Source organism: Atractosteus spatula, chromosome 15 (assembly GCF_055471065.1).
Source record: "Atractosteus spatula isolate fAtrSpa1 chromosome 15, fAtrSpa1.hap1, whole genome shotgun sequence".
Classification (NCBI taxonomy): Eukaryota; Metazoa; Chordata; class Actinopteri; order Semionotiformes; family Lepisosteidae; genus Atractosteus; species Atractosteus spatula.
The window spans coordinates 19,203,147-19,224,770 of NC_142720.1; the positions used below are offsets into that span (position 1 = coordinate 19,203,147).

The following is a 21,624-nucleotide window of genomic DNA, read 5'->3' on the forward strand; positions in this document are numbered from 1 at the left end:
ATTCAGACTTTGGTTAAAAATATTCACTTTTTAACGTAATTTTAATTCAACAGAATGGGACGTCATTGAAAAGGGGGTGAATGTTTTAGCAGACCTACTACTAATTGCTGGTGAGAACATTTTCTCAAGTTCGTGTTTGAAAGGTACTCTTTGCAGCCAAACAAAAATACAAGTAATGCAGTTTGTCAATCAAAAACAATATGGACATAGATGCAATGATAGAAATATAAAGCAGCTCATGAAATCTGTCTGCTCTTCCAGTGCTGTCTCATTTCAGAGCTACTTATAAGACCCAAGAATGTGCATCTTCCTTCCTAAACAGCGTGTGGTTCTTTCCAACCCTCTTATTGAGATTTAAAGCCCAAGATAGTGGAAAACAGACTAGACACATATGGTTGACATTACTCTTTGTTTCTACAAATACATAATTGAAAAACACATTGAAGTATATTTTCATTTCCTGATGCTTATTGTTTCAGTCAATATTAAATACTTTTGGCATCGTTATTTCTAGTGCAGACTGCTGTCTGGCAGGTTCTTCAGTAGATCTCTTGTTAGAAAAGGAAACCTTGTGTTATTTAACCTTTAACAAATTAATAGCAGATAGAGGCTTTTCTCTTAAAAACACTATGAAAGTTGAACAGACAAAAACACAATAAACTACTGTTTAGACGTAATTGGTGTTACTGGAAATATTATTTTATTTTAAGATGAAATCAGTGCCATTTTTGAAAGGTGGAAATAATTTTCCTTCCTAGCTGTTCATCATGTAAAAGGTACTGGTTACTGTTTGTAGAGCAGAGCTGCAGTCTGGAGTCTGCAGCCTCAAGTAGTCAATAAATTGATATCGCAGATTAGATTAAAGAGTTAATACTATCTGGATATCCTTTGCTAACATGGATGCAAATTCTGCTGCAACTCCAAAGGTATGAGCTAAACACATTTCTGATAAGAACTGGAGCAGTGGTTAAGGGTTCTGATTTATCATGGGAAGGTTTAGGGTTTACACCCCAGGCAGGCTGTGGCTGTAATACCATTGAGCGGAGGACTACTCCTAAATTGCTCCAATAAAATTACCTGCTGCATAAATGAGTGCCAGGGTAAGTTGCTTTCGATAAAAGTATCAGCCAAATAAATTAAATCTGTAAAAAAATAGATGTACTTTCTGTGTTCCCAGATATTACAGCGGGATATTGCTTATAAAATTGGGAAAGAGGAATTTCAGCTTTTAGCCATGTGAAAAATAGCGCTGTGATCAGCTGTAGCACTGCACACTGGCATTGACATGCAGCTGTGGTAAGCACTGTGGAAAACACTTTTATTAGAATGGGTGGACACCAACACAGGTAGGTGAATACAGAGGTATAGACTACAAGATAAACAATTATATCAAACTTTATTTCTTTTGAAACATTACAGTTTGTGCAATACAAAGACTGGTTGTAATGCAGTACCATATTACAGGTGGTGGGATGAAGTTAAATATCTGTTAAATACTGGAAGCTACGTCCGATTACTGTAGTTATGACATAACATAAATAAGAGATGAAATGTGTCCGATTTACTGTGTAATCAACTGCTCGTAAAAATTCTGAGATTTGCTTAAATCTGGATAGATTTCACATGTTGTGGTCATAGAAAACTACAAGAGACGCTAGCTTACATAAATAAAAAAAAACAGACTTGCTACATATAACAGAGATGAATAAACACTACTGGTAATTATCTGTCTGAAATTTCCATTCATGATTTTTTGTTAAGATTATTTCCAACAAATATGTGATAAGGGAATAGTCTATCAGTGAATCAAGTCTATTCCAATGTTCCACTGATCTACGCGCAGCAGTGCACAATCAGGAAAGAGACTTCAAGCCACAGAAATTTTTTTTTTTTTGGCCTCAGACCTGACCTACTCAAAGGGTGAGGTGTGTAATTCTAAAAATTCATACTCTGTTGATATTACATTCATTCTCGTTATCCCCTAACTAAGTACAAATCACACCAGATGTTCTTTAAATGCTACTGACAACAAAAGTACAAGATTTTTTTTTATATATTTTGGAATTAGTGGTAGCTAAATTGATCTTAGGCTGGTCGCTTAGCTTTTTGCTAAATCTATTACTAAGCGTGTTTTGCCTGTGACATTTCAGGAATTGGGGTGGCATGAAATAATGCAATAGAGTCCTTAAGAGTCCATGCTTTCAATTGCAATAAAAAGGCAGAGGCTGTGTCCTCAGTTCCTTCAGAATTCATAGGGGGAAACAAACACAGTGACCTTTGCCACGTGTTTAGCCTGGAAGGTGCGCTCCAGGTATTCGGACATGTCCACCTCCACCTCTATGTCCTGCATGCCCTCCAGGGCTTGCACCAGGATCAGTTCTCCAGTCTGCCGGTCTGAGCGCTGCATCACAAAGTGCCCTTTGCTGTTTCCTCCCACGATGCCAAAGCGCAGGCTGTCCGGGCCGGGCCGGCCAGGGGCCGCCGCCGTGGCCATGCGAAACAGCGTGACCGGCGTCTTCAGGTTGGAAGGCAGGGAGAGGTAGTGGAAGGAAACAGTCTTAGGTGCCAGGTGGCACAGCCTGCTGTCCATTGGGCACGGGTTTCGCTCACACTGGCTGTCGAATGAGAAAAAGTGACGAAATAATGACATTTTCCTCACAAGCGCATTTTTCTGAACTGCTGGAAACGTGGAAAAGAGAAATTATAGCCATTTGTAAGCTTAGTTTCAAACCTTTGACTTTAGTAGATTTTTATCAATTATAAATTATAAAGAAATTTGCACTTTGTTATGTCTGAATGTTGTTCAGAATGAGCAGAGCAAACTGCAGTGAACATTTAATCATAAAGAAACAGCAAAACCATATCGATGTTAGGCACTAACAGAAGATAAATGCTGTTTTTAATGTGCATTTAAATGTATAATAATGAAATTATTAATAATTTAGTGAATAAAGAAGTTTGGTGACTGTTATTGCTGGATTTTTTTTGTTCAAGAACATTTGTAGAACCACAATGTGCATGGTAGTTAACAATATGCAATTTAGCACTTAATGCATACGTTAGTGTTTTGAAAGATGAATTCAGTATTCCATCCTACCTGAACGTGTTCCAGGGATTGTAGGGTCATATGGTCACATACACTGGATCAAAAGGCTTTGAAAGACATTTTGTTGGTGCTACCAATTACCGGGGTATTACAATACAAGTGTGAGAGTGGTGCTCTTACAATGACGATGTCTTCACATAGCTGATGTTGCCATGGGACTTGGGGCACTCTGGGCTCACACAGTGGAAGCCCCCTCCTGTATTAATGCAAGTTGTGCCCCTGGTGCAGTTGTGCTGAGAGCTGAGGCACTCGTCGATGTCTGCAAAACAGGATTTTTCAAGACGGAGCAAGATGCAGACATTAGTCCCAGTTTCATCATGAGATGAGAGAGGCAGCTTTTTGGGAAATCTCTTGAATACACTCAGTTTATAGACACATTTCCCCGTTTTGCCAGCGCACAGCTTTTCCCAGAAGATGTGACATCTTTGACATTCCCCCAGCCTGCAAACCGTGAGGTCATTTGCTCCAAACACCTCCTGGAAGCCAGAGTTAGTGAGAACCGACCAGGTTAGAGGTTAATGTTAATAGACTGAATTTTACCAAACCGCTGTTCTGCTGTTTAATGGCCAGAGTACATTTATGACATGGCTGTGCTTTTCTGACGGACAGACAGTAATAAGCCCAAAGCTTTCCTTTCACTTCTTTGTTATTTACAACTGGAGCCCCAGCTCATGTGACCTCATGAGTCCCTCGGCAAATAAATCATCGTGTGTCTCCCCAAGCACAAGGCTCCTGGCCATGAATGAGGCTTCTGTCAAGCTGCAGGGGAGACCACAGGGCACTGAGTGGGGATCACGGCTTTGGCGACTTACCCTCGCAGCTTCGGCCATCGCCAAGCAGTTTGTATCCAGAGGGGCAGGAGCAGCGGTACGAGCCAGGGATGTTGACACAGGCGTGCACACAGAGTCTGGCAGCTCTGTCTAGCTTGTACACCTCGCACTCGTTCACATCTGCATGCAAACAGAGTTTCATAATGCAACATATGGCTAAAATCAGGGCCTGACGCCAGGTTTAGTCAAAGGAAAAAGCCTTCCATATTCAGCCCAGGAGCTGAGTCTTCATCTGCATGCCTGCTTGGGGCCCAGGAGGCAGTGTGTTAAATGGTTTATTGAAAGTCAGGGAGCTTAACATCCCTGGCAAAACATGGAAATAGGAAAGGAGAAGCATACAGTTTTTCCATTTTCCTTTGCTGCACTTGGATGCACATTTTACCTGGCTAGGGAGCTGTTGTATTTTTTCCTTTACACAGTATTTTATTTTTACATCTTACAAGGATGACTGCAGCTTTCTGCCTGCCTGAAACCGACTCTTCTTTTCCTGCAGAAGCTGTTTGCATGTTGTCTCATGCATTCATTCTGGCATTACTGTGAACCGAAAGTCTGAGAACAAGGTAGCTTGGCTAATGTGCACATCGGCATTTTGCTGCCAGGCCAGAAAGGCCTTTATGTGGCCTACCCTGGCAGATGCTGTTGTCCGAGGTGCCGCTCATGTGAAATCCGGCGTCACAACTGCACTGCTGTGTCCTGTCCACCTTGGCACAGCGGGGCTTTCGACTGAAGGCCGGGTCATTCATCACGCTCCATTCTGGGGGTGCTGAACACAACAGATGCGGCTTTACTCTCCAACCTCCACTCTACAGTAGATGACAAATATGATATACTGCTGTCCTACTCTCAATAGTATTATAATGTACACTTGGCTTCAACAGGTGTGGACATACATAATAACCTCATGCTCAGGTCTATATTTAGAATTTTACATGCTTATACTCTGCCCTTTTACAGTAAGCACATAAATAGCTGTTCATCTGGTAAGCAAATATTTATTGAAGCTACTGCAGAAGGTAAATATATGCAAATACACATGAAGTGCAATTTTATGAGCATTTGTGTAGAGTTTTTAGTAAGTTTATGTTATCACCAATAATAATGGCCTAGAAACAGTGTTGTTTGATGAATGAGGTCCTGGAAAGGATTTTGCACAGTTTCTTTCTAAAGCAAGGTTTCCTTTTCCTGGTCAGCAAGGGCTGCATTCCTACACAAGATTTCTCGGTCTCCACCGTTAGATAATTAACATCGGCTTCTGATTTGTTGCGAAGGGCTAAAGGGATTCCAATAAGACTTAATTGCACCACTTGAAGCTTTGGACTTGACTAGATAATGTAAGGAGACCTTGAAAGTCCTGGATTGTGGCCCTACTGGACTGGGAGTAGAAGAGTGTTACAGACCTGTCTGAGTCTGATGCTGGCAGTGAGAGCCACTCCAGTTCTGATGACAGACGCACTTGTACTGGTTGACACCTTCCACACAGCTTCCTCCGTTCTGGCATGGGTTACTGGAACATTCACTGATGTCTACAGAGGGAAATGGGTTCAGCTGGGTTTCTCTTTAATTGAAGTTGACCGACATAGAAACAAGCTTATATGTGGGTCTGTATCCCTGCTAAATCTAAAAAAAGCGAATTGTGAGAGAACTGTTTTGAATCTCTGTCAGGTGTGACACGTTCTTTATGTTTTGCGATCACAGAGGAGCTGTAGCTCTGAGGTGAATGTGTGTTTAATATTTTAGGGGTGTTGTTTTTGGCTTGGAGAATGCACATTGGGAGAATGGAAACGTGTGCAAAGAAATGACGAAGAGTGAGTAATGGTTATTAAAGGACGGAAACAACACTTCATTATTTGATAGAAATGAGAAAGAAGCCTTTTGGATAGGCCACACAGAGGCCTACCCCTGGCTAAAGAGCCCAAACAGGGATAAAAATCACCACAGAAACAGAAACAAACTTGGTGCACTGACAGCTGTCATTTTCGCTGAAATTATGTGGTTAGGACTTTGTGGTTAGACCATTAATGGGGGCAACACCTTGGTAACATTCAGACATAATTCTGCTAGTATACGTAGCAAAGAGGGATTTTGTTTAACTCAGAACCTCTTTTTTAAACAGCTCTGTCAGTAGCAGCCTTGGGGACTCCTATTCAGTAAATTAGGATAACACTCAATATCACTCTCTAACAGCTATTTGGAACCAGGCAAATTGATTCTCATAGATGCTTCCTCCAATATATGAGTGACCTCTTCTTTAACAAAATAAATGTATTTTCAGCTCTTAAAAAAGTATAAAATGGGGTCCAGGGTTACTTTGTGTTTTTCCTTTTTAACGTATTTTGCAAAAACTCTGGACGTACAGAAACCACAGCTGACAAATCCAAGTCCCCCTTACCCCAGCTGTTTCTGTATACCTAGCAGATTTTTAATTTTTGGGACACAAGTGAGATGAGGCAATAACAAACTGTGCTTTTGCATTTTTTTAAATTGGTCACAGCAGGGCAAAAAACAACTTAGCCTGAATACAAAAACACTCTGAGGGTTGGAAGTATTTTGTTGCAGTATGAAGCAGATTGCGCCCAGATAAATAAATGATCTTAGGGCATTGTGGGTATGGCACATGGCATTGTGGTCTACTTATGGCCTTGTAGCCTTTTTAATTTTTTGTGGTTCTACTGCATCGCAATTTTGTTCTACTTTGTCCAAAGCTGTGAAAATACAATCCGGATTTTTGAAGTTAGCAGCTGTGTTAGCTAATGAGAACCATCGCAAATATTCTTAATTAGGAAGTGGGGAAGCCTATGTGCTTTGAAAGTTAAATGTGTAACATATCCGAAGTACGTAAAAACAAGTGTGTCTAACATGCAGGCGGTGTGTAGTCATTCATCTTTGAGTACTTTAATTCTGCACACGAGATTATTAAACCTTTGAGTGTCAATACTCCAAAACAAATCTATGCACATTTAGTCGTTTATTAAAAATTCATCACACAATGGGAGACACAACATACCTTGCCAGGATAAATTACAGAGTTACACAGTAACACAGTTGCTGATGGAGGCTGGTGACTTTCAAGTCCTGATGAGTTGCAGTGAAAGGCTAAATCCAGCTGTGACTTTTTAGCCTTTAGCTGAGTAAAATAGGTTTTTCACATGGCTGAAACTGACATCAGCTTCATTACTTAAGCGAAAAGGTATGTTTCTGAGGAGCATCTGAAAGGGTGATCAAAGTACAATTCACTAGTGTTACTGTCTCTAGTGTGTGATGCCTTTCTGTCGGTTCTGCTCAGTTTTCTCTCTGTTGTCTTCTGTAACATCCATCCTTTTTCTAACTACTTCATTCAATACAGGCTTGCAAGAAAGCCAGACCCTATCCCGGCACACAATAGGAGCAAGGCAGGATACACACTGAATGGGACACCAGTCCATTGCAGGGCACACACTCACACCAGGGCCAATTTTCCTAGAAGCCAATTAACCTACCAGTATGTCTTGGGAGTGTAGAGCACCTGGAGGAAACCTTTGAAAACATGGCAGAACATGCGAACTCCACGCAGATAGCACCCCAAGATCTGAACCCAGAGCCCCAGCAAGTATATGGCAACTATACTGCAAAAAAACGACCAGCGGTAGCTGTTCTGTAGCCTTTTGTAGCTTAAACTGTATTTTCTGTTTATAATAGTTTTAGAAGTGATCACTACCTACTGCTGTCTGAACTGGCACATTAGTCAGTCTGTTGTGGCCTTTAACAATGCATCAGAGGGTATAAACCAATAATCTTTTTGAACTTTTTTTTAAGTTTACCTTAAAATACCAAGGTCTGATGTCACAATGTACTGTAGTTGTACTTATGTGACTGTGCTTAATTTGTGTTTTCAATTATTTACCTTCTAGAAAAATCTGGCATGTGTCACTCCCCCAGGGAGTGTGTGCACCCCAGGGTAAGAACCACTCTCCTCTAACATACAGTGATGTGCAACAATCATGGAGAGCAAGCTGGGGTATGCAAAAAGACAAACAATGTTTTCTTTACCACTTTTCCTGACCCCCTTGTGCTCACCTGGCTTTGTCTGAGAGAACATTCTCTAAATACTTTCTATTCCTAACAATGTTGCTAAGTTATTTTGCTGTGGAGAAAAGGAATCTTTACTTTCCTTTGATATAAATAAATCACACAATAGGGTTTTTTTACACAAGACAAATAACCAAATACAAAGAATGTAAATGAATAATAGCATAATAATAAGCAAAAAGCTGTAGAGTATCTTGACTTTTTGTTAAGCGTAGTGACACTTGATACACATGGGTCAAGGAAGAGACATGGTGATCTCCTGGTTTCATTTTTAATGACACTTCATAAGGATCTGCACTGTTATGGCTGTGATTCAGCCCATCTTGCTCATTTGGTAATTTAGCACCAAAGTCAAATCATAATTTCAGCCAGCCATTTTTTTAAAGTTCCCAGGAACAGTGTCTTGTTCCAGATGCCCCGCTACTCTTTGTATGAAGAAGCCTTTTCTGTTCTCCAATCTACTGTAAATGAATTCCCCTTTAGTTCCCAGTTCAAAATACTGAAGAGATTTAGAGATTTAGCTACACTCTCGGTCTGTATATGACAGTCTTCTGAGACCAGCATTCCTGTTGCTCTTTTTTGAATTCTCTCTATAATTCTCTTAATATACATTATACATTATATACAGTACATAAATATACATTTTGGGTATATGGTGACCAAAACTGAACACAATATTTTAAGTGAGATTTTACTAGTGTACTGTAAAGCTTTCTCATAACTTCACATTGGCTTCAAATTCTACTTGTGAAAATGGAAGAACTATTTTTGCAGGTCTTTGTGTCTTTCCTTTTGAAGCATGAATTACTATTGAAGAGAAGGAGACATTTGTGAGGTTTTCAAAACCTTTCAGAAGGTCTCCAGATTCATGACATATGAATTTCACTGTCTCTCTCTCTGTACAAAGTTTGATAAAGGATTCCATTGTCTGTTAGATCAGCATTCAGTGTATAACAGGTCCTTCTGACTGACTAAAAGCAAATAAATTATTCTTCTAGCAGTTTTTAATGAACACACTACATCCGATATGCAAGGAAAGTAAATCAAATTAAGTGTTTTGGTAACAAATGAGTAATGTTCATTACCCTTGCCAGGGCATGAATATTATTTCAGTGCATCCCAATTATACATGGCTCTGCTCTTACAAGGACAGCATTGCGCATTGGTTCTTATATAAACATGATTTCAGAGGAAACATTTTTGACACTCATAATAAATCTGGTGGGTCTCCAAAGACAGCTTTGGGGGTAGCCACTCAATTTTACCTCTAGCGAAGTTAATTCTTCATGTAGCTCAAATTTAGAATTCAGATGTGTCATTCCCTGGCTGCAATATGTTAGCCAAACAGCACATTGCACAAATTTAAGCAGATGTTCATTTTTCTTTTATCCATTTTTGCATTATATTATGTTTCACTAACGCTTTGCAGTAAATGACTACAAATTCCACACAGTGCTGTATGTTGTACTGAAGCTGAGCACTTGTAACGTACTGCAGCTAAAACTATCACAGCTTACACTATCACAGTAACTGTTATTAGTGTTGGTCAAGCAGTGATAGAAAAATCACATTAATATTGCTTTATATACAACTACAACAGAAAGTTATGCATTTGATTATTATTGAATATATGAGTACACATACAGTAATGCAAATTGCTCAGAAAAAGCATTTCACTGCACATTTTATAATATGCATTAGCAATACAAAATGTTGCTGTAAAAATGCCGTGCAGTTGACTTCTTAATTCCTTATCCTACTGTGTTTATTTAGTTTTAGAAGCAGCACATACTTCAGGAGTGTACATAGCACAATCAAGGGCTACTTCACCTTCCTGGATATTTTTAAATACAGTCTTCTTGTTTATATTTTTCTTTGGTTTCAATGGGGTCTTTAAGCGGTGCTCCAAATTTAGACCGGTTGCATGTGTTTCAGTTTGAGAACCTAAACAGACATAATACTGTACCAAGCTCAGTATTTTTTTATTTCATGGGAATGCTATTGAGAGCACACCATACCACTAGGAATTTCTCAGTCTTTGCCAGCAACTCAGGCAAGGAAGCCATCAATAGCATGCTTTGCATATTTCTAGACTATTAGACCATGAACCTATTTAGTGAAATGTACACGGAATTAACCCATGCCTACTTGAACTTGCCATAAAGACATACATCTTCAATCACATGAATGCCGTGAAATGTGAGTATACTCAGGTGTCACACTAGACACAGATAGATACAAGACAGGGAGATAATCTGTTCTTAGCAAGGAATGCAGTACAGGTGTTTTTATATGCAGGAATGTAATACCACTTTAACGAGAGCTTCATTCACTGCAGCTCTGTTACGGAGAGCCAAAGAAAGGCCTCTTTATTTCCTTATCTGTCCGTGTGCCCCCCTGTGCTGTTTTAAAAGCCCTACTGACAATCCCACAGCTATTTCACAGATGGAGTTCTTTTATTCATCCAGGCATTCAGGGCATTTCTGAAGGTCACAATGAATAGTGAAGCAGGATTTTTCCCAATACTGCACAATAATAATGCAGACTTTACAGTGCGTCTGAAAGAACGAGACAGTTTCATCTGGTGAGATACGCCAATTTCAAAAACACCATTTTAAAGTGTGTTGGAATAACTATCTTCACTGACATTTAAAGATCTGCAATAGGTCCAATCCAGTAATTGTACCAAAATTCTGTGTTCTCGGCAACTGCCTGACTGCAATCTGGTTTGCCTTCAGAGACAACACAATTCAAGGTGTTGAAGTTTATGTTCTCTTAGTCAAGTTGAAAAAGTAAGAAAGAAACTTTCAATCATATTTAATGGAAATGTGAGTTTTCTCTTTCTCACCCTGTTATTAAGAACAGTGAAGACTGAATTAGATCTTGGTACCTTTGCATACAGTGCTAACTCCACTCCAGCTCCCATTTTCTTGACACACTCTGGTACCAGGTCCCACCAGGTGATACCCAGAATTGCAGGTGAAATGAACTTCATGACCCAGGAAGTGCTTCGATCCAAACTTCCTGCCATGCTGTGGAGCCTCCAGTGTTGGGCATGTGACTGCAGGGAATAAAACAGAAACTTTCTGCTTGTCCTGTAGAATTTCATTGTTAATGACCTAACTGAACCCCTTTATTTAAATATTATATATTATTCAATATATTTTTTATTTATTAGAAGATAGCATGTCTTATTTCTTAACTTACGTACCAACACCTTATTGTTTCTAACCAAGCTTATACTGTAGTGGTTGGAAACCTTCAACAGAGCACATTAGCTGGTCTTGACCACTGATCAAGAAAGGCCACTGAAATCAAGGAAATATTCTGCTAATGAATATAAAAAACGTAACATGTTATCTTTTTATATTCACAGTGTTTTGTTCTATAATGTTGTTATACCTATAAGTTTTATGTCATTTGTCCATCTATGCATTTTCACTGAATGAATGAAACATTTGGTCCTCAGGAAAATTATAAAACTGTGTTCTTCAGCCAAACATTAATCTAGAAATATAAGTGTATTGTCACAAGTGATTGCATTAATAGGCTTAATTATGTGTCTGATTTTCTACTGCCAAACTGAAAAAAGATTTTCCTTTAAATTGTCTTAAATTTCTTAAAATGTCAATCTTTTTCTGATTATGCTCAAATCAATTGTTTCAGGTGGTAGTTATTTCAATTAAATAATGTGTGTAATAATTCTTAAGAGTGGAAGAAAGAAATCCATCATCATCGTGTATATGAGCACCTTAAATTTTCAGTACTTCATAAGTGGAAAATAGTTTTTAATTGGTAGAACTAAAGGAACAGGTAACGGGTTTATTCCCTGCTGAAAAGAAGAGAAAGGCTGAAACGTTGTGTGAATAAACCCGTTACCTGTTCCTTTGCAGCCAGTGCATGCTGACGCAGCTCCCTACTTGAACTACTTCAAGGATGAACTAAATAACATAATACAAAAAAATGACATAAATTTTCAAATGTTATTCATGGAAATGTCAATTAATTTGATTAATTAAAGATCTGTTTTTAAATATAACATATTCAATATTGATTAAAATAGTTAATTAGGTTTTATAAGACCTTATTATTAGACCTTACTCTAAGGTAAGGTGCATATTCAAAACTTGTAATGTGTGCACACACTTACAGTATTTGGTTTATTACAAACACAGTTAATATTCTACCTACTTTAAGGTGCCACTCCAGTACTTGTGTTGCACCATAAAATGATTTCAGATACCCTAACTGGAAAAATCTATGTTTGTAGTTCTTTCCATTGGAAATCACACTGATTCTTGTTTTCTTTAGCATATGTGGCAGAAGAGTGTACAGTACATAAGTGTAAACCAGTAGCATGGGGCTACTTAACCTGGGGTGCACACACCACCTGCGCGTGCAAGACATGCCAGATTTTTTTAAAAGAGAAATCATCAACAACACAAATTAAAAATCAGACCTAGATATTTTGAGGCAAACTTTAAAAAGTGTGTCATTCTTCGTGTATTGTTAATTTGACTAATTTTACTTCTGTCTCTTTCATTCTATACTTGAAAGGTTGAAAGAACGGACCGACTTTATGATTTTTGATCAGGGGTGTGATAACATATAGTATTTTGAGAATCAAAAGCCTGTGGGTTGCAGTAAAGGTTAAGAACCACTGTAGCAGCAGGATGTTGTGTCCTGTTTTTAAAATCAAAGATACAGTATGAGGGCCTGCAAGCTCAGAAATTTAGCACTGTCCCTACTAATCTCCCTCACACCTGGGCTGCAGGTCGGCCTCTGCGCAGACAGATTGAGGAAGTCACTGCACTATTCTTCACAGCAGCAGCAAACAAATTGAGGACTGTTCTTGCTAGCACTTGGATAAACTGGCAATTCATTTTTTTTGTTTTATAAATAATCTCATAAGATTATATACACATCTTCTTACTGAAATGACTTTTCCTTGAGTAGCGCCTTTTGATTAAGACATTGAACTGATGTCTTCCCAGCTTGCCCTTACTCACTGTGGGATGTCGATGTGTGTGCGTGTTTAGTGTTATATTTACATAACCTAATGTGAATTATCTTTTGTAAACTCCAAATCAAGTAATAAAAACAGAGTCAACTATTGTACTTCTTTTACTCTGTTTTGTTACAGTAGGCTTCATACACGCAAGTACCATGATGCATGTACAGTAAATGCTCCCCAGATTAAGTTGCTGTTTCATGGGGTCATAGAGTCCATCATGACTGGTTTGGAGATATGAAAGATATGATTTATTGTCCATCAGTATTTTTCTCTAATTTATCACATCACAATACAGCAGATGACCATAAAATCTGCTCTTTAATGGTGATAAAATAGCCTAAAATACAGAGAGAGCTCTAGAGAAACCAACCACTAGTGTGTGTCCTGGACACTCAGAGCCAACAGAAAGGACTCTTTGTGTTAGAAACAAACAGAGCAGTGGGAGTCAGACAGGAGGCTGCAAAAGTCTCAGAACAACAGGTGCCCACATGAACTACAACCATCGTCACAGCGTGGAACACAACAGATGCACAACGAGCCACAGGCCACATTCTTTCATTCAAGTAATGTTGGCCATCAGCTGCAAGTAGCAGGAAACATGCTGTCATGTGCTCCCACCTTTTCTCATGATCACCTGACACAGACCAGCTCAGGAATTTGTACTGAAACATCTGGGAGACATAGCACAGTAAAAGTGGACTGGTTTGGTCTGGACAGTTGTAGATTCTTGCATATGAAAGGCAAATACTCAGAGACATTGGGCTGAATATGTCATTTTAACAAGACAGTATAGCACTTACTTGTAAGGCAAGTTGGAATATCAGTGTAAAATGAGGCGCTATACATCATTGTTAAGTGAAAGGAATATGATAACTTTTATTTTAGGCATTTTTAAAGGCCAACATGTGCACCAGGTAGTTCAGCATCCAAAGACAATTGGGACAACCAATCTGATCACATCATACATTGTAAAGTTCAAGCCGAGACTTACAAATCTGCTAAACATTTAAGGCTTTTCCCTGGAGCATAGTACTATAATGCCATCTAGCAGAATCAAGGCTGCTGGCTGGCCAGGCTTTCTTGGCAATATGCTTTCCTCTGTTCAGTGTATTTACCTGTATGTTGGTCTGCTGGAGGGAACTTGGACACAGTGCTCTGCAGAGCTGCCAGTTTGGATTTCATAATGCGGAGCCCTTCAGCAAACCGCGTTTCCTGCCCTTTCAGAAACTTTTCCATCTGACGGATCACAGTCACAATATGATGCTTGTCTATGCAGTTCTGTCCAAAAACAACACAGAAGATTTTTTTTACAACCCTAAAACGTTTTTAGGTATTAAGTCATCCTTCTGTTCTACTTCCCTAAATAAATTACAAAAAAGCAAACATATGCTGCACTGTTTCACAAATTTGTCAAACATATTTACCCTCATACGCATTCTGTGAAGATGCAAAACAGTCGTAATGTATCCAATTCTAACCGTTATTTACCTAAATTACTATATTGCACGGGTACATAATAGGCTTCCCAAATATTTAGAAACAGGAAGGACATGAATAGTTAATGATTTCATTTTATTGTTGTTGGTTGTTGGTTGTTGCAATTTACGTCAATTGGTTTAATAGACAAGGGAGAGCATTACACGGCTATGATATCATGTGGTTCACTGCGCACATACTGTATCTCTGTCCTTACTGATGCTCTTCTGAAACACATGTAAGTGAGATGAGTCTGCTCTTTAATAAAGACAGACAGGATAGCAGATGGATTAAATCTGTTCAACAGATGCTGCTGGACCACAGTTCAAATGCTTGTCTTGTATATTTTGGATGACATTAAGTAGCTCAGACCAAAAGAATACTGAAAAGTACGCCTTTGTATTAAGCTCAGCCTTTGAAATCAGGTTGATTTCAAAACAAAAAAAAACACTGAAAATGAAAAAGTACTATTTGAAATTCTGTAAAAGCAATTCAAATAACTCTGTAGCCTTGAAATGGCTTAGATGGTCGTTCTCTAGTCCACATTGACAAGAAGACACAGGGCGTAAAAAAACAATACTTGCCCGTTCCCTGTGAATTAGACTCCTTATAAGTCATTTATTTTCAATGTCAAAGCATGACAAGTGAAGTCACATACAAGATCCAAAATAAAATTCTACTTCACTTGAATTCTCAATTGAAGATTAAATTAGTCCACTAAAAAGTTTCTTGGAGTCCACAGAATTTTAATTTAAGACTTTAGGCAAGGAAACATTCTTCAACTTTAATCCACACAGCACTTTCAATTTACATGGCATATATAAGGTGTCTTTCAGCTAGAAAGAATTCATGCTGTCTTGTGCACATAAACTTTCAATGGTGTACTGACAAACCACAATAGCTACTACCCATTTGAAACAAAGTAAAACATTAATGTCTCAAGGAAAGCTGAGCACTAACACTCTCTTTATCTCACTGGGAGGCTCAGAAGTGGAAACAATCCCCCCCAGAAAATGATGGTAAACAAGCAGGATTGATGCCACATGAAAGAGCTTCATATATAATACAGCATTTGCATTGCCCTTGACAAATAAAGAGAGAAACAGCAAAGAAATATACAAACTAAGATTATTCTGATGACACACAACAGACAGGCAAAAAAGCCATGCTTTTTGTACTATTTATCTTCCAGCAGTCTGCTCCCATTATATGATCCTACTGTCACAATGCTGTGGCTGTGTACAGTATGAGCACATGTACTGTATAGAAAGATTTAGTTTTCTGTAAACGTCCTACGGAAGTTTTAAAAGAGGTAAATTCCTAGAATAATATTACTATAATATTAATATAAGAGAAGGTTTATATTGCACAATGTGTAAACAATGGATTGAGTGAATTCAAAAGCACTTTGGAATCCTTTATAATGAAATGTGCTATATCAATGCAAGGAATTTGTTGATGACGCTTACGGTATATCGAGGCATTTCCCATTTTTTTGTTTTGCACTGCGCGGTTTGTCAAGTTACAATGTCTTTCAATTTAGTTCAGTGTCTAAATTAATTCATTCAATGTCTCCCTAGCAAGAATGCAGAAAAGCCCACCTTGCACAATTTTGAACACACTCTTTCACAAAACCTGTCCAAGCCCAGTTCCAGTTTACACAACTAGCACAGCTTCATGATTTGCAAAACTCGTGTTCCAGAAGACTTGCATTCTAAATGTAAACATCTGAAAGAAATCCCCTGGCTTGGGGAAGTTTAATTGTATCCAAAATCCCTTCACAACTTCATTTCATATAAAAGTGATTATTGCCTTTTTTCTTCTAAATCCATAGCTGCAATGGCAGTAGAAAATAAAAACAAAATAAGTATTATCCAGCAAACAAAATATGGAATTTGGAATTTATTTTACTTTGCTTTCTAGAACTGCGGATGGTGATGTGAAAGGAGTTCTGTCTTAATCTTTATGGATTAACACAATATTCAGGGTATTTCACATAGTTTATATATATATAAACTTTTACAAGAACGTAATGTATAAAAGAACAATAATCAGTAATTATGAAAAGGAAAACTGCAGTATGACATTTAATTTTTTTTTCTTTGAATATCTCAATGAATGCGTGACAGAAAAAATCTGAAACACGCAGTAGCAAAAATAAACTTCGTAGATTTATTAATGCAATCTGGTTTAGACTGGGTTGGCTTTAAAAATGCTAGTGACAATCGCATTGTACTGTGCAGCGAATGAAAGATGGAAGTACTAACCTGAGCTGTGTGAGACTGATCAAGCGCTGTTAAACACAGGAGCAATAAACAGCTGTAGCGGACACCCGCAGTCATGCTTGCAAGTCCGAAGAAGTTTTTTTTAACGAATATTTCACACTCGAGAAACTCAAGGCAAGGTAATACATTAACTGTTTATTGTGTAGAAAGCTGTGTTGAACTGCATTCCTCCTCAGCAAAAAGAAGACGTTTTGCGGCTTACAAGTTTCAAGTACAAGCACTGATGCTCTGTGTATGTGAACTAGCAGTTGTGATGCTGTGCCGTGTCCTTTACGCTCCAGGAGCCAGGGAAAAGCTAAGGCTGCTACCTAATGTTCTCAGACTCCCATGAACGATTGATGTAATCCCTCCCACTAACACCCCAACACTGCGCTAAATTCCGAAAGTTTTTTTCTTCACGTCTTAGGTCGCCTCCATCAGACAGAAGAGCTACCATATGTGGATTTGTGGGGTAGGAAAACTCAAATTCCCCATTCCTAACCGTATGTGAACATTATTGCCTTCTTTCTAGAACAATCATTGGATTACACGTTATTCCTACGAGATTGTTATGAGATATTTTAGGGAGTCCATTCACTCAGAAGACATTAGAAAAAGAAAAAGCCTATCCTCTGTTAACATGAAGTTTGTTTTTAACTCATATTAATTAATTGTATCCGGGCTATTTATTTTTTTAAATTAAATACAGATGTTAAGATTTAATCTTACACTGTTTCCCAAAACCATTCTATTTTAAAACCCTCTACTGCTTGATGCACAACTATAAGCAATTTCCTGTGAATGCTACTGTACGTGTTGATAAAAAAATGCAAGAAAATAGAACTAAATTGTGTGTAGCTGATTGCTTTGTAATTGTTCCCAACTTCCTTTATATACTTTCCAAGACCTGCTTCGTGTTTGTCTTGGAGCAAAGACAGTCTGAGTTTAGAAATCATCGCACTCAATAAAACGGAGAACTTTCAGCAAATTTCTGAAGATCGTGCTCTAACTGAGTAATTGAGACTTTCTACGAGACTGCAGGGTAAAATCCTACTACACATTCTTTTCTGATTCACATAAAATTGGAATCGTGGGTTCTTGTTCTTTTAGATCCTCCCTAGTCAAGTGGGACGCGCACCCTGAGAATTAGCTCTCATGTTCTGGAAGGCCTGCAATGCCTGAAGCAGTGTGGACTCTGAGTGAAAGAGGGACTCTGCTCTTCCTGAGAACCCCACAAGCTCCCAGGCAGCAGGTACTGTAGGTCACACACTAACCTGGTGTTGCTTGGCAATAAGCACTGCCTCTTGAGGGATCCCTGTCACTCTGCGTTAATGTCCCAGACTTCAGGCGATGATGTCTGCACTCATATCAAGGCTCAGACTGGGTTCTGAACAAGTGTTATTGCTGGGTAAGATGTTCATTAGCTCCTGAATATTAGAATATTAGTTTCAGAACTAGGGATTTCCTCCTTTCTCAGAAACCAGTCTTGATTAAACTAGAGAGGCACCAGTTGCATTACCATCATTACAGATAGTAATAGTTTTGTTTAATACACAGGATGTAAAAGTTTCAAGATGGCTCTCTTTTCAATGTAAGAATATATTATAACACCCTCGCCGCTGCCACCTCAGGTCAGCCCCCCCACCACTCGAACCAGGCGTTACTCAACTGGGACCCAGCCAGCTGAGCTAAAGGGAAATCTCCCCTCAGCCCAGCGGCTGTGGTCCCTGCTATTCACAGGGAAGGGCGGTGACGTCACTGCGCTGGTAAGCCGGCTCGCACAACCTGTAATGTCTGCCGTATGCGTTACAATATTGTCTAGAAATTCAAAATTATTTTATTTTGCAAAGATACCAAAAATGGTAACGCACTCAATGTTTCAGCTCGTTCGTGAAAGTGTATATTTTTGGAAGCGAAAAAAGTAAATGTCCTGCCTAGGTGTTCTAAGATGCTGCTACAAAAGACACATTTGACACGATGATTGACTTTGCCAGTTCATCACAGTAATGATGATTTCGTTTTGCTAAATATTGCTGATTAGAAAAAAAGGTTATACAATTGGCTAAGGAATCTTTTGTATTTTCAGGGACTCCTACATATTCATTACTCTTCACTGTGAATTTCACAATGGAGACATTACTTCCAAGACACTGTTTTACTGTTTACTGCATCTGCATGCCATCTGCGAAGCAACAAGTATTATTGAAAAGTAGAAAGAGAAACACACAGCATATTTCAGTTCCAAAGGCAAGAAGTTTTGTTTTAATATTATTTCTTAATAATAAGAAACCGCACATGGATGCATGTTACATTTTCTGTTGCAGAATATTTGCAAGAGTTGCTCTTTAAGCAACAGAGTGCACTAGTGCTTAGGTTTGCCCATGCCTGAGGGCACCGGTTCAGATCCTGAGAGGAACGCTGCTGTTGTACCCCTGACCTTGTCTCTCATCACAGACGCTCATGTAGCTGCCCTGTAATGGCCCTCCGGGTTATCACTGTGTATGAGGGTGGGTTATCACTGAACCTACCTAGTGAAAAATGGGATGAATATAACCTTGAAAAAGTTAAGACAGTGCTTGTGATGGGATTTGCCAACTCGTGCCACATTGTGTAATGATCAGACCAGCTGTAAGGCTAAGCCTGTTGCTGTTGAGTCTTACACAGCATGCCACTAGTTTTATTTTCCTCCATCTGGCATATAGATCTACAGTATTAAAGCAAAAACGTAGTTCTATCTGTAACAGCCTGCACATGTGTGCAGTTTGAGGTGTATATTGAAACACAAAGTTTTTGCTTGAGTGTATTATATTAAACAGACCTGTCAACCCTACATGTCTGCATGGATACTGCAGTTTAATGTTTGTGTAATACTGAATTGAATGGACACTTGCAACATCTGGATAAATTCCTTATGCATTCTTAGTCAGTTGCCCAATGGAAGTGTCTGTTTCTGTATATTAGAAATACTCACAGCTGTTTATTCAGCAGCAGTATTTTTCAATACATACTTTAGATGTTTTTCAGAACATCTGATATGGGAGCCTGGTACAGTTAAAGAAGTTTAATAGCATATCCATCTGAAAGCCCCTTCCAGCACTGATACAATCAAAAAGCATTCTGGAAGAAAGCCACTTGATTATCTTGTGAAATGAGCCATTTAATTTATTCAGCCTTAAAGCAAATGCAACATTCTCAAGATGTACAGATGTTCAAAACATCCTTTGGAGTTCATTTGGCGCTATGTTCTCTGTTTTCTTGAATGGCAGATCTTACATGTACTAGTTCAGTTCTATTCCAAGACCAGCTGTGAGCTTTGGATGATAACAATAAGTTTGATTCACCTAATAAAAACAAATTTTCCATTCAGCCTTCTATTTTCTAATGCAGGGCTGCAGGGGAGCCAGAGGCTATCCCTGCTAGAAGTGGATGCTGGGCAGGATGCACACCACACAAACACAGGCAAACTCGCTACAGGGCCAATTTTTACAGAAGCTAATTCATCTACCAGCACGTTTCTGGGAGGAAATTGGAGCCCCCAGAGGAGACCCTTGTGAACACAGAGAACATACAAACTCCACACATATAGCACCCCAAGGCCAGAATTGAGCCTAGGGCCCCAAGGCTGTGGGACAGCAATGCCAACCACTGAGCCACAGTACTATAAATCTTTTTTTATAAAGGTGGAGCAACATTCTCTTTCTAGCCAGCTGCCACTTTTGTGACCTTTTTCTGTTCAGTCCTTTTTTCATTAATCTGCATCACCAATTGTATAATTACTGACTAATGTCTATAATCACAGAAGTCATTATGCTACTTACAGTATGTACAGTTATTCAGGTTGTCCTGTAATGTGCAAAATGCCTTCTATAAACTACATAGAAGCCTGATAGAGTTTGGTTCTCACACAAAGTACTCTTGAGAACAAAACAGGGCCTGTCTCTGGCTTATGAAATCTTCTTTCTGAAGGTAAAAACATGTAATTTTCCTGAAATACATATGTTCAGGGAAAGCCCTTCTTCAACCATAAAGCAACACACTTTGGAATTTGGTATAAGATAATTCCAGGCAAGTTTTCTCTGTAACCATACATCAAGGACAATAATGTAAAATCAATAATAACCTCTTATTTTGAACTATTAATACAGAATACATTAGCAAATAGTAAATAAGCTTGATACTGCCAATGTTCCAACTTTGATGTGAAGAAAACAATAGCACCTTGTTCCATGTTGTTAATGAGACCCAAAGCCTATCATTTGTGTGGACATTGCTGTCGTTGTGTTATTGTGGTTATTTTTACCTTTTTTACACTTATGGAACTGAGTGTAAAGGGTAACCATTAACAATCCCCACATTACAGAAAGTGTGAAGCAGAAGATGCAGTTTGATAGGTGATGAGAATGAGAGTCCACTATAAAGATACAGCGGTGTTTGAAGAGTAGCAGAGAGAATTGTTTTTTACATTTTAAAAGATAGAATGCCATTGAACTACTTATTTTGAAAAAAGCCTGAAAAGATTTTATATAGGCTCAGAAGAACAATGTTGTTTAAATAATGTAAGTGTACTGAATAAAGGAAAATACAACTGAGAACTAAATATGTCTGTTTCATACTCTCCCAAAAATTTTAGTAAAAACAATAACATCTATTTTAAGTGAAAATAGTATTCCATAAAGCTGTTAAACTGGGTGCTTAACTAGGGGGGAAAACTCCAGTTAAATAGTATTTGTCTCATTGCACGTGTTAATCACTGAATTCAATTAATTCAAGAATTGTTAATTCTGAATAAAAGTTGGTCACCAACGCCATCTACTGTTAAAATCTCTCAGCTTTCGAAAACGTGTTTCTTCCTGTGGGAGGCACCAGTGA

The 21,624-nt window shown here is 38.6% G+C and overlaps 1 protein-coding gene across 1 annotated transcript; it reads right to left on the reverse strand.

Moving 5' to 3' along the window:
* Positions 1-1,381: 1,381 nt before the first annotated feature.
* fbln7 (fibulin 7) lies at positions 1,382-17,045 on the reverse strand. The gene is made up of 8 exons (XM_088933978.1): positions 16,759-17,045; positions 14,131-14,293; positions 10,892-11,062; positions 5,334-5,459; positions 4,562-4,699; positions 3,919-4,056; positions 3,227-3,365; positions 1,382-2,615 (listed from the first exon to the last, which is right to left on the reverse strand). The coding sequence occupies exons 1-8, from the start codon at positions 16,831-16,833 to the stop codon at positions 2,243-2,245; spliced, it is 1,323 nt and encodes a 440-aa protein (XP_088790104.1). The 5' UTR covers positions 16,834-17,045; the 3' UTR covers positions 1,382-2,242.
* Positions 17,046-21,624: the final 4,579 nt, after the last annotated feature.